Raw genomic sequence first — 14041 nt, forward strand, 5'->3', positions numbered from 1 at the left:
CACTGGTGTAGGGGGAGAGTAATATTCAATGGGTGTTTGCTTCCTCCATAGCCTGTGCATAGACAGTGATATGGGTAGGTTGAGCAGGGGATGAAGCCCATTTTTCCTCCTTGCAGCCACCTGGGGAAAGTCCCATACATGCCCATACAGTTGTTCTTGTTTTGGGTTGGGAAACCCAACCCAAAGGGTTAACATGCATTTTACTAAACATAGAAAATACACTTCAGTGTTAGTTCCGTCTGTAACTGATCACTAAAAATAGGGAGGATGTTTAAGAGTAAGTAAGAGCTAGTTTGCTTTCCTGTTTCAAGGCATTGGGAGGCAGTGCTTGTTGTCTTACATGTTAGATGTGGGGAGCTGGCGTCAGGAGACCTGGGTTCTAGTCACAACTTTACCATTGATAAGTATGGTACCTCAGTTTCCCCACCTCGACAGAATTCTGAGATCCTTGGTTGAATGGTGCTATGTAAGTCTAAAATATTATTAAATATTCTAACTGTAATGAAATTACATTAATAGTGTTTCAGCCTACTCATGGTAAATTAGCCTAACAAGTCAACTATGAGCAACTCTCGCTGTATCTAAAGGCAATAATATAGTGTGACTTATAAAGCTGCTATGTGCATGTTACTTGGTTGTTTCTGTAACTTGTACAACCAAAATTAATGAAAGGTGAACTGAAAAGTTTTATCTGTTATCACTTATGTTTGGGATTCATTTTTCACTCTGAACCGTCGACGATGGTGTCTCTGCTTTAGGGGCCTGAATCAGCTCCCACTTAAAGTCAATAGAAATAATCCCACTGACTTTGGGGAAATCAAAACTGCTAAGAAAAATAACATTTTTGTCATAATACATGAATATTGAGGGAAATCAGCCCGTATGCAGTCAGGTGCAACACCATTGACTTCAGTGGAATGGCATCAGGACTTAAGTAGGCACTTTACTTATTAAAATCCTAGCTCCTTTCCAAAGACCTGCCAAGATACTTGGAGTTCTGTACAGGAAAAGAAGCAGCAGGGGAGGGAAAAGAAAGGTTCCACAAATAAACAGCTTGGTCCATCTCCCACTGAAGTAAAAAAGATGGTCTGAGACAGATGTCAGGGGGAGGGAGTTCCACATCTTAGTGGCCACCGTAGTAAAGGTACCTTCCAAAGTAATGTGGGATAACACTTTGAAATAAAGTGTCAGAAAGAAGGTCTGAGCATAGATACTTGTTAAGATGAGGATCAAGGAAGAGGTTTCATGAAAAGTATAGTGGAAAGAGATTTTCTACTTTTTTTGTTTTAAAAGGCATGTTAGTAATTCAAGTCTAAACACATAGTCCATATTATATATGTGTAGAGAAGCAGGATACACACACAAAAAATAAAGAATTCTATTCATTTTTAAAATATTGCTTAGAGGTTTGTACATTAACATGGAGTCAAAGTACCAATGCTTCTTTTTGATATTACAGTTTTTAGGGTGTTTACAGATAAAGCAAAAACTCTCTAGGCAAGAGGTAAAGAAACAGATGAATTTATTGTGGCTAATCTATGCAAACTAGAGATATTTCCAGATGCCAATATCGTTTAATTCACAGACCTTCATAGAAAAAAAATACAAATGTTCTTACTATTTCCACAAGAAACCTGCAGCATCTCTTCTAATTAGCTCTAGCACTGAAGTTGCTTGACCTTTTTTCTTACAGCCGAATTATGGTGCAAAATGCATTCCAATACGAGACAATGGCTTTCTTGTGCAGGTAGGATGTCATGCTTAATCTGTTTTAGAAACACTTTGAAGCAGGAGCTGTCTGTTAATTATTTTTAAGCAGATGTTATTGTTCTCACTTTCATTGTTCTCAGACTATTGAGTTTGCTGAGCAGCGGATACCAGTGCTGAATGAATACTGCGTAGTTTGTGACGAACCACATGTGTTTCAGAATGGCCCCATGCTGAGGGTAAGCTGAATGTGGCTGAGTTATGTGATACATATTTTTAATGTCTTAAGTAGCCATAGACAACAAAAACCTGTTAGAATATTCTCAAGTTATTCTGGATGCACTGCATCACAATATTGTATTTGGATAAGATTTTTTTTAATGTACATTAGACGGAACAAGCTGTCTCACGGGGAAGTTAATTACTGCCCAGCCATTCCTGTACAAATTGAAGTTCAGGAAAACACAAGGGAGACAGCAGGAGTGGTCCCTAAACTCGCATGCCTGCTGCTCACAGGACAAGACTTCCTAGGGTTTGTAAACCTACTTCTGGTGGAGGGGTCAGAAGAAGGCAGTAGCTTCGGGACCAGTACTGTGACTCCAGCAAATATCCCTCCTCTCATCTTCTCTGAATTAGCCCGGGACTTATTTTCTGCACCTGGGGATGAGAAAGGAGGCAAGATAAAGCACTGGGGACCAAAATCTTGGCCCAGAATCAAAAGGTGGTACTTGTGGGTAAGTGGTCTCATCCAGCAGGCAGGGAGGCAACTCAGATAGTTGGTGAACCTGAGGCTGGGCCCAGTTCCACTGAGACCAATCCTGGGTATGAAATGAAAATAGATCTCCTTGAGCTTGGATGTATTGGTCCCTCATATAAGAATTTTGGGCAGGTCCAAGCCAATGATCCTCTATATCACATTTAGAAAAGAAGTTGTTGAAAAGAAATTGTTGAAGTGAACGGGGTCCTGGTTCATGGAAAACCCAAAGGTCCAGGGCTGTACTTCATGATAAAGAGGGACTTCTTATATAGAATAGTCTGACTACAGTAGCAAGAACTGGAGCAGCTTCTAGTACCCTGAGATTATTGAAGGGCACACAGCCATTGTTTGGAAGACATTTAGGGGTAGATAAAACACTAGATAGAATCATATAAAATTTCTTTTGGCCAGGAGTCTATATGGCAGTCCGATGCTATTGCGCCCCCTGTCTGGAATGCCACTTGCACAGCTCACAACCTCACTTAAGAGTCCCTTTAGTACCCTTACCAATTATTGATGTCCCATTTGAAAGGTTAGCAACGGACCTGATAGGCCCACTGGAGAAGTTGGCCCAAGGTCATCAATGTGTGCTCGTGCTTCTGGATTACACTACCCAGTACCAAGAGGTCCTACCCCTGTGAAACACAATGTCCAAGATGATAGCAAAGAAGTTAATCCAAATTTTCTCTAGTGTAGGAATACCTGAGGAGATTTTGACAGATCCAATGACCCACTTTGTATCAAAATTGATGAAGAACTTATGTGTAATGCTCCAAATACGGGCCATGTGAACCTCAGTCTATCATTCACAGACTGATGGCCTCGTGGAATGCTTTAACAGAATGCTGAAGAGCATGATATGGAAAGCAGAGTCGAGATGGGAAAAATTGGGATACCTTGCTACCCTACCTAATGTTTGCTATAAGAGAGGTTCCCCAGCTTCCTCCGGGTTTCCCCCCTTTGAGTTGCTATATGGTCACCACCCCCACAACATATTGGCCTTTGCCAGAGAAGACTGGTAAGAAGAGCCCAGTCAAGGAAGGAACATCATTGAGCGTGTGATGCAGATGTGGGATAGAATAGCCCAAGTCACCCCCATAATGCGGGAGCACATGTAAGGAGCACAAGAGGCCCAACAGACCTATTACAATCATTGAGCAAAGGTTCAGAAATTCCAGATGGGAGATTGGGTAATGGTGCTGGTGCCCACAGCAGAAAGCAAGCTCTTCGCCAGATGGCAGGGGCCATACCAAGTTATAGAAGCTATTGGAGAGGCTGACTATAAGATTTGACAACCTGGTCGCCAAAAACAAGAGAAATTCAACCATACTAACCTATTGAAGCTCTGGCAAGACAGAGAAACTTATATAGTCACCCTAGAGACACCACCCCAAAAAAATAAATCTCAGGGACAGGTAAAAATGTTGCCCAAATTGACCACTGAACAACATATAGAGGTCATCCAAATGATTGAACAGAACCGTGATGTGTTCTAGGAAAAGCCAGGCAGAACCATAGAAATCCATTACCACATCATTACGGATCCAGGAGTAAAGGTGAAGGTTAAACCATATTGGATCCCGGAGGCTAAAAGAGAAGAGATCAGTATTGAAGTTAAGGGGATGCTGGAGCTGGGAGTCATTGAGGAGTCCCATAGTCAATGGTCCAGCCCAATCATTCTGGTATCTAAGACAGATAGTACAATGAGATTCTGCAATGACTTCCGAAAAATTAAATGAGCTGTCCCAGTTTGATGCCTCCTCCATACCTCGTATTTTCAGTATTTCCCAGAAATCCCTCTAGAAAGTACAGTAGAACCCCTATTTTATTAACTAATTTGGAATTGAGGAGTTCCTAAAATCAAAAAGTTCATAAAATTGCACACCTGAATTACAGTGGGTATAGTGCAGTGTATGGTGCATTGCATTGCTTTCTCCTTGTCCTTCAAACCACTGCAAAGTGATTTCCAGTGCCCCAAAGGTGTCGGTACATGAAGTGATAAAGACTTGTTTCAACATCACTTTCATTATGTGATTTTGTTCCAATCCCTGACCCCTGCCATTGAGAAAAATGGTTCATATAAATGGTCATTTTTCAGACTGGTGTTCATAAAATCAAGGTTCTACTCTATGGGGAATTTTCAATGGTTTCATAGACTTTAAGGCTGGAAGGGACCATTAGATATCTAGTCTGACCTCCTGTAAAACAGAGAACATAGAATTCCATTCAGTTACTCCTCCATTGAGCCCCTTAACTTGGGATGAATCCGAGATAAGAAATTCTGCATAAAAGGGTAACAATTAAGGGACTGCCTTGTGAAAATCAGCTTTGGGATTACTTTACTTGTGGAGCACTTTTTTGCCTGGATAAAAAATCTCAAGAGAGTCTGACTACACCTTGCTGAAGAGTCCTTAAGCACTGAGTTCTGGAGTAAACCCATGCTCAGTGTGGAGAACATGAGATATAGGTTGTGGTGGCTCTGTGCTGGGAATAGACAGAGAAAGTAATCACTGTAAATGTGCTGAGAACTCCTTGGTTTGAGCTGGATTTCTAAGGTGAAATTCTCTCTCTGAAGCTTTGCCTTTGGCCACCTCTGTTGAAGATAAGCAGGAGTTGTGGATATTTAGTTATATTTGTGCCTATACAGCCATTTGTTGGGCGTGGTATAGAACTGCAGCATCCCAGCGGGAGCTCAGGGAGATAAAATTCCTCACTCAGCTTCTTAGCATGCAGCAAGAGCATGATGTCTGCTATTCCCTTCAGACAATGCAGCGTCTCTTTCAGCCTCATGCATCCAACTAGGTCCGCTGACTGGTGCAAAGGATGGTGTCCCCTACCCATTCCTTTCCAGTGCTGCTGTGGTGTCTTGCATTTCAGGCCAGACATAGTGGGAGTTAAAGTGTGGGTGCCCATTGTGCTCTCATCCCCTCTCCTTGAAATCTTGCACCTGCAGTGCAACTGCAATGGTCTGTGCCTTTAAGAGATTTGGTAGATTCGACATATACCAGGAAATGGAGCCACCTAGATCTGATTGTGATGTAGACAAGGTGAGCTCCTTGAGGCCACAGTAAAGATCTGCTTGTTTGCATCTGGTTACACCTACCCTGCACACTTCTTTCAGCCATGGGTAATGTACATATGCATTAGACCCCTAGCCCAGGTATAAATAACAGCGTAGACCAGAGGCATGGTTTGGGTGAGTAAAGTAAAAAACATGTCTGATGGGTGTGGGTATGTACGCGAGTACATAACCTACACGGCTCTCTACTTACCCAAGCCAGGCCTTCCTGTCTACACTACTATTTTTATCAGTGTAGTGTCCCGCTGCTTCCCCAGTTCTGGAGTCTTTCCCCACTGCAGGAAAATACTCGCTGCAAGGAAAGGCTCTGGCTGTGGGGAGCTGCTGAAGCCTTTCACTGCTTCCTTTCCTCTGCCAGAGCCTTTCACTGGTAGCTACACACCACAATGTGGACACAGCCTGCTTTTCACAGTGCCATGTAGCTACGCGTACACTACCTGCCACCTCCAAGGGTGGCATCGTGTGGGTGTAGCCTCTGTGTTAAGCTGCCTTCATCTCAGATACTAAACCAAAGACATTATAGCAGAAGAGTATAATTCTTTTTATTATTATTGCTGACACTGTGGTAGGATGTTAGGTTCTGTACCAACACTTACTAAAGGACAGTTTGTGATCCAAAGTTTATTCACCATCTAGCCATTGTAAATAATAATAATAAAAAAAAAAAACTAGGAAGAAATATTTTTAATCTGATCAATTTATTTTTCTTGAAATGAGTAATGGACTCAAAAGTCCTGACTTAGAATTGGTTGACTTGGAGAAGTCAAGACAATAAGCAAAGAAAATACAAGAATACTGAAGTAACTATCTGTTTATCTTAGGCAAGATTGGATTAATTTAAAGTGCAATTGATGGACATTAATTAGATTGACATAATGGCAAACTTAAACACCATAAACCATTGCAGAAACTTGGTCCTGCTCAGCCACTGTTTCAAGTCTTGGTAAATAGTTACACCTTGACGCATGCTTTGGACAGCGAACGTGAGCTCAGTCAGACCAGGCACAAAGCCAATTCCTGAATTAAGGGTTCTCCAGAAGAGTGACAAGTGAACATGACAAGGAATTTTCAGACTGTGAAGCCCAGAACTGGTTAAAATTTCCCCACTTTCAAATTTTCAATGACATTAATAATAATAAAAACATTTTGACCAGAAAAAAAATCTGGAAAAGCTGTACAAAATTTTTCAACAATTGAAAAATGCCAGTAAAATGTCAGCACTTTGACATTTTTGGAAATTTTGCAAAAAAACAACATTTTTTATTGGTTTTTCAACTTACTCCAGCCAGTGAGAATAGTCCAGTCGGTCTCACCTGCTGGCATGGTGTCTGAAGAGAGAATGCAGTCTTCATGGGCTTCACAGTGGCCAAGGAATTCAAAGTGTTGGTTCCTCTGCAACACTAACTTATCCTCCTTGTGTATATTATTGTATATCTTGTTTTATGTTTTATTACTGAATATGTGTTCATTGGTCTCATTTGCAGAGGAGAATTGCTATTGTTCCCCTTCTCCTAATTTATCTACTTGTCGTCCTTACACTCTGAGCAACTCAGAATAGGAACTACCCTTTCTTGAATGTTTGGAAAGTACCTAGCACATTGTGGGTACTACTGAAAACAATTTTTTAAAAGTTGTAATAAGTTTCACTTTGTGCATATATGGAGAAAAGTTATTTCAGTATTTCCAAACAGTGAGAATTCACGAGTTAAGGCCCTGAAAGCATGAGATTGGCTTAAAAATCATGAGATTTACAAAAAAAAAAAGTTGGGTTATTTTTATTTGCATCCTGGATTTTAGCCTTTAGGGTGTCCTCGGGTCATGTTTTTTAAAATTTTCTCCACAACCACGACAACTAAAATTGTACTACACAAAAAATGAAGGCTGAGATTCTCACAAAATCACCTGACCTCAGGAGCTGGAGCATTAAGTAAAACACCAATATTGCAAGATTTGCAAAAACTCAGGGGGATTAGCCACTCTGTTTTGTTTATTCAAGGAACTATATTTATTGTATAGAATTCTGTCAGTGTTTCATCAGAGGCAGTTGGAGCATAAATATTATTAAACATTTGTATTCCAGTAGCTCTCCAAGGTCCGAATCTAGGATCTCAATTCAGATCCAAAACTACAGTCACAAAATAGATTCTGAGAATTTCACTTTTCAACCTAGCAGATAAAGGCCATTTTATATGGATTATCCATTCAGTCAGCTAGGCAATTTTTAGAATGCTATAAAGGGAGAATTACAATATAATACACAATTTGATAATGTGACTACGTGTTATTCATTAGGTAAACTGCTACGGCAAACCTGAGAGCCATAAGTTAAGTGAGAAAAAAAAGATTTAAGAGAAGACACGGTGATAATTTGTGTAGAAAACAAGAAAATGTACCTGGTAATTGGTTTTCTGCATTTGATCAATGGATGGGTTCCAGTTCTGTCCTTAATCCTGTACAAGGCACAGGAGACATAATCCCTGCCCTAAAAAGTGAACAGTTCAATTGATATGTAAACTAAATGAGGACAGAACTAAAGGCAATGCTTCCCCTGATATGTTTACATGTGAGGGTTCTCTGTGGAAGGTGCATACTGAATTGGGGGAACCAACTGGGAGTATGTTAATGCTGAGAGTATCAGAGAGATTGAGGGAGGTTGAGGTTGTGGAGCCGGGGACCATTTTTGCCTCTTCTCCACTCTACAATGTCTGAGCCTCATCGATCACTGAGAGCGAAGTTTTTATCAGATCAGGAGAAGGCAGAATGATGCTGTAGAAGCAACTCTTCTGTCTTCTGGGCCTCCCATCCACTCCAGGTCTGCAACATTTTCATCTCCCTCAGCCACAAAGCAAGAGGGGTAATTTCTTCCCAACAGCTTAGTACAGGTGTATTTTAGAAACTGAAAATAGAAATATAATAAAGAAATTGTGTTGCATTCTGGTGCTATAATAAAAAGGCAATAGTACCTCTTTAATACAGTTTGAAAATCTTGCCATTACTTTAGAGCTAGTATTTATATTCTAGGGAACGAGTAAATATTTTAATAATGCAACAGCTGAGCTGATATGGTATTAAAGAAAGAGACTGGTTTAGGAATTCAGCATATGATAATAGTACTTTTATTGCATACATTTAAATATAACGAGCTGATGAATCATTAACAAAAGTGTTTATTAAATTTAAGCATCTGATTAAAATATGTATAATAAAAATATGCCACACTCAGCCTTTACATAACACTGTTTGTAGTATGCATGTACCATCTATCAAATTGTCTCTGTGCTTTTTATCTGTCAATAGCCAAGGACATTGGAACAAACTAGCATCATTTGAATAGATCTTAAAGAAACATGGGACAGTTAAAATGAGCAAGAACCTCCCAGAATGTATTCAGTCAGATGAGAAACAAAACCATATAAATAATTTTCCTTTGAATTGAGAAATCTCCTCTAGAGTGCCATCTTGTGTTGAAATCTCAGACTAAGTTCTCTCTAAAAACAGGGCAGAGGAATCAGTAGAGAAACACAGAAAAGCTCTGCAAAACTAAATATGAGATTATTTCCTTTGAAAAGCAGCATCCTTGAACAGATGCCTCTGCTCTTAACTTTTCAGCAGCAGGATGTAAACAATCAAATACTCTGAAATGCAGTATTTGAAGACCCTGTTATTGATAGCACCACAAATAATTCTAAGATGATAATGCTGATATATCAATAACAATAATAACCTTACTTTTTCAGAACGCTTTTCATCCTGAAAGATTCAAATGTGATTTCATTGTGGGTGAAATCCTGGCCCCGTTAAAGTCAATGGTAGAACTCCCATTCTCAGTGGGGCCAAGACTTCACCCCCATGTGTATATATGTATTACTCAACTACCACTGAAATTCAGCCACCCTGGTGTGTAATGCAGTAGCCAGTGTGTTGGAAGTACTACACAACAGGTTTTAGGAGTGGAATGGAAAATAACTGAACTACAGGGGAAAGTATACGTATGCAGAATGTATTTAGCCAAGTTGGAGTTTGACCAGTATACTGGAATTAAAGCCCAATTTCTTGCCAGAGGGCTGCAGGATCTTTCATGACCACAAGTGCTCAATACCTTGTTTTTTACCTCTTCTTCTCTGAAAAAAGCCACCTCCAGCAGTACCCTTGCCCCTTGGTGCCATGGTGTGGAATTGGTTCCCTGTTGCCTCTGAAGGACAATCCCCCAACATCAGTACAGTATAACGGGTTTGCCTTGGAGCCAAGCAGTGATCAGATCCAGCCCTGCGCAGTTTGAGATCACAGATTGAATCTATATTATCTGTTTGTTTGAAAAGACTTGAAGTTGAAACAAGTATAATTTCTTCTGCCCAGACTACAACTATACCGTAGGACAAAGAAGAGAAAAAAGGCAGAACATATGACCTGAATTTGGGGGAGAGGGTAACAGAATAAGTCCATTTTCCAACCCACTGTAATGTATTTAATCGATGTAGGTTCTTATACCCTGCCCATGTCATGGTCTCTAACATGCATTCAGTGATGCTTTTTGAAAATTTACGTGAATACTGTGAGATTTTTGGGAAACATTACCCACAGTTTCAGGAAGAGAGATTATTGGATTATTTATTTCTGCTTGTTCTCTATCTGCCTTCCTATAGGTAACAGTGCTTCCAGCTGTGTTGAATGTGCTCTGATCACATGGAAAGTTGAAGTCAAATTAAATAGAGAATACCTGGTCACAGTTGAATTACCATTTCATAGTAGTGAATAAAGGGCCTTCCTGACATTATAGACTTTTCTTCATGGCAATGCTGTACGCTAATATTGAGACATTGAATTTGCCCATGCAGTCTTCCCGTCCTCATATTAAGTAAAGAGAAAAGTCACCCATATGCCTAGCTGCAGCAGCAAACCAATTTTAGCTGCTGCTAGTACTGGTGATGTTAGCTATCACTGTTATTTTTTCATTAGCTTCTTTAGCACTCCCTGATCTCTGAGGACATCCTTTTCAGGAATCATACCTAAGCAACATAAGGGAGTTAGAGAGAAAGAAGTGGAGGAGGATGGCGACCCTCCGCACTATGTTTGTGTCAATACCTTTCTGCTGGTTTCTCTTTGATCTTTTTTACTTGCACCTATGGCAACCAAACGTTATAACACTGAGGCCCACACTTACAATTTACCTTTTCAAATACCTGCCTTCTTTTGCGGGTCCTGGAATGGAAAGGTTCTATAGAAGTGCAAAGTATTATCATTATAGGTGCGCACACACACACACACATTACTTACACTTCTGAAGCCTTTCAGTTCTATGTGTCCTACTGTCTTTTTACACAGGAGCTCTGTGCAGTTCCGTGCAAGTTACACAGTAGATGACATTTTAGGTCTCCTTGTGTGTAATTTTGCCATTGTGTTTTTAGTAAGAGGAGCTATTTTTTTTGTTTCAGTCGCAAATTTGCCAGAAAGTATATTGTTAAACCGAGATGTCCAAAGTGCCTGCCTGTCTGTCTTTGGCATTTCTAATACATCCCATCACAATAGCGTGTACACACCACTGACTCTGTTAGTGGAAAAGTGTCCCAAACATTTCACCTTCCTTGAGAAGAAATGGGGTTTTTAAAGCTGGTGGGGGAATGGGCATTGTCACTAAAGATTGGGTACTAAGGAAAGTATGTGATCATCAGGGAATGGGATGTTGTTTATTTTTTTGGGTGGCTCCTTACAGTCCCTCTTTTGTTGCCTTTGTTCCAGAGATGGAGACCCATATTTCAGGTTCTCAATTGGCGGCTCTTCCTCCCTCATTAGAGCAGTCTTTCTCATTGGCTGCATGTAAAGTAAATGGGAAAGGCTGCTGCAGTGTCACCACATTATTCCAGCCTTCATAGCCTCCTGCATGCCAAGGCATTTTGGAAAGTAACATTCCACACTCCTGGTGGCTGCTCCATTATAAAGACATGGAGATACTAAGGGATGCATGGATTGCTTTTCAGAGCTCTAACCACTTTTTTCCCTTGGTTTTCTCCTTTATGTCACATTATTGGCAACCACTGGCATCCCAAGTGTCCATGTCAAACATTTGGAGAATGGTATGAAGCACAAGATAGAAAAAAACAGATTTTCCTCATCTCTACCTATCAGTACCATTAATACTTTAACAAGATGGTGATAACATTCGAGTGGGTGGCAGAAAGAACATCTGCTCTATGATGTAGTGTTTTTCAATGAAGTCATACCCATATTTCTTTTATTCCAGAAATATGGTAATCAATTAATATAGAACTCTATGATTTGGAACCTCTTGCTTGAGTGAATTCATAGGCAAGTTGTCTTTTAGTAGAAATATGGCAGTATTTTTCTTCCTTGGTTCAAGGTGTTATTGTAAAGCACTTGATATCTATATTTAAGGAAGAGTGTTCATTATCATAGTGGTCACTATATTTTCTGTATATATTGTCTTCCATCTGCAACAAGAAAACCGAAATTCAAAATTGTGACATATGGTAAAATATTCTATATTGGTCCTGAGCCTCCTGCAGTAGAAATCGTGTACAACCCAATACTCTCTGTTTCAGTATAATATTTTTGTTGAAACTGGATGGTCACCCAATAAGTTGGAATTGAACACTCAAAGGGCCAAATTCTGCTATCAGTTAACAAGTGCAACCCTGTTTATCTATATAATTTATATAGCTCCCATTTCTGTAATATCTGAAAACTTTGTCATTTTACAGAGGCACAGAAAAAAAATTGAAGTGACTTGCCCAAGTTCAGGGGAAGCCTGTGGCAGAGCCAGGAGTTAAGTACAAATATCCGGAGTCACAGGAACATAGGAATTGCCAGACCAGATCAGACTCCAGGTCCACCTAATTCAAGTAATATCCCTCCACAAAATGTGTTACAAGAAATTATGTTAGCTCTGGATAGTCTTGATATCCATATAAATATAAAATCCTTTTTTTGAATCTTGTTAATTGCTTTATCTTGGGGACCTCATGTGGCAGTGAGTTACACAGTCTAATTGCACGTTGTAATTTCTTTTATCAGTTTTTAATTTCTCCCCCTTTTAATTTAATTGAATGTCCCCTTGTCCTTGTGTTATGAGGCAGGGAGGACAAAAGTCATAGTCTAGAGCTGTACCCACAATACAGCTTCCTCCTACTCCTGTTGCAGTTAATGAGAATTGCTCCTTTAGAACCGAATTTCTCCCTGGCCATTTAAATTACACTGGCCAAAAGTACACAAATCTCGCATTAGCACCTGCCTCCCAACTTCCATTCACAAATAATTATTTGTACATTGAGTTGTGGGATTTGTGGACATAGCTTGGGTGCATGTGGGCTCACTATAGACATTTGAAATTTTAGCCCTTAAATTACAGCTTGGAGACTAATCTGCATAGTTGTGTGGTATAAGAGAGACAAAAGAAAGGCCCTGGTAGGCTCTGGATGTTTCAGCTCTATTGTAGTATATCATTTATTTAGAATATAATTGCCGTTTAGGTGGTATGTGCTCACAAACTGGAGGATTAGCAACTATTCTTATGTTGCCATCACTCAGTAATGAGACTACGATATAACACACACACCAAATCAGACATGAAATAAACATACAAAGCCCAAGGCTCACTTGCAACAGATTCCACAAACTAGATACATTTTCTTCCCTTCGGTTCCAATATACTGTGAGTGTTGCCATCATATCCGCACTTATCCAATCTAATCAAGATAAAACAGAGATAGTTTTCTCCTAAGGACAGCCCAATACCTTCCTTGTAAGAAGCTGAACACAGCACATATAGTTGAAGATAAATCTTATCTTCACTACCAGCTCCTTCATTAGGAGAAGTGAGAAGATTTTTAATGGTTTCACCTTTGCCATTTATGACATCTGCTGTAAGTGAGCCTTTCTTGAGTATTTATTTTTAGATCAATAGTAGTTAGGTGTGCCAGTCATGTTCCAGCCTCATTAGTGTGTGTGTGGCATCCCTCAGAGTACTTCAGAGGATGACACATTGCTCTTCTGAGCACAACTTCAGAAAGCTTTAGAAAATGACAAGATAAACCAGGTCAACATGAGCTCTGAGTATTTTGTTTGTTGTTTTTCTGTTGTAGTTAATTTAAAGGTTGTCTGGAAATTATATTAGACAACATGAGCCCACATATAGGAATATAGGCACATGCTTTTGTAGTTGGAAGACATACCTGCTATTCACGGCCACCATTTGAGGCAATGCCACTTGCTTTATAGCAGATAGAAAACTCTGATTATTCTTTCTTGTTCATAGCAACTGTGACACTCTCAAAGGTGCTTTTGAGCATGGAGAGAGGGGATAGCTGAAAAGAAAACTCAAGATAACTCTACAGGTCTAAAAAATTATACAATTTTTGCCTTCTGTTCCTTGGGGCTTGCAATCTCAGCCTGTTAGCAACCAGAGGATTCCTAACAGTTCATTTCTGGATGCAATTCAAGGTGATGTAAAACCCTGTATGGCTTACGTCCTGACTGTCCAAGAG

The 14041-nt window shown here is 39.9% G+C and overlaps 1 protein-coding gene across 2 annotated transcripts in view; it reads left to right on the plus strand.

Annotated features, from left to right (window-relative positions):
- PARP8 (poly(ADP-ribose) polymerase family member 8) overlaps positions 1-14041 on the plus strand; it is a 170408-nt gene that overhangs the window by 119020 nt on the left and 37347 nt on the right. For both annotated transcript variants that reach the window (XM_034774630.1, XM_034774631.1), the window contains exons 13-14: positions 1694-1747; positions 1851-1946. In XM_034774630.1, the coding sequence (XP_034630521.1) occupies positions 1694-1747; positions 1851-1946 (150 nt within the window). The remainder of the gene's footprint in view (positions 1-1693; positions 1748-1850; positions 1947-14041) is intronic.

Source organism: Trachemys scripta, chromosome 6 (genome assembly GCF_013100865.1).
Source record: "Trachemys scripta elegans isolate TJP31775 chromosome 6, CAS_Tse_1.0, whole genome shotgun sequence".
NCBI lineage: Eukaryota > Metazoa > Chordata > Testudines > Emydidae > Trachemys > Trachemys scripta.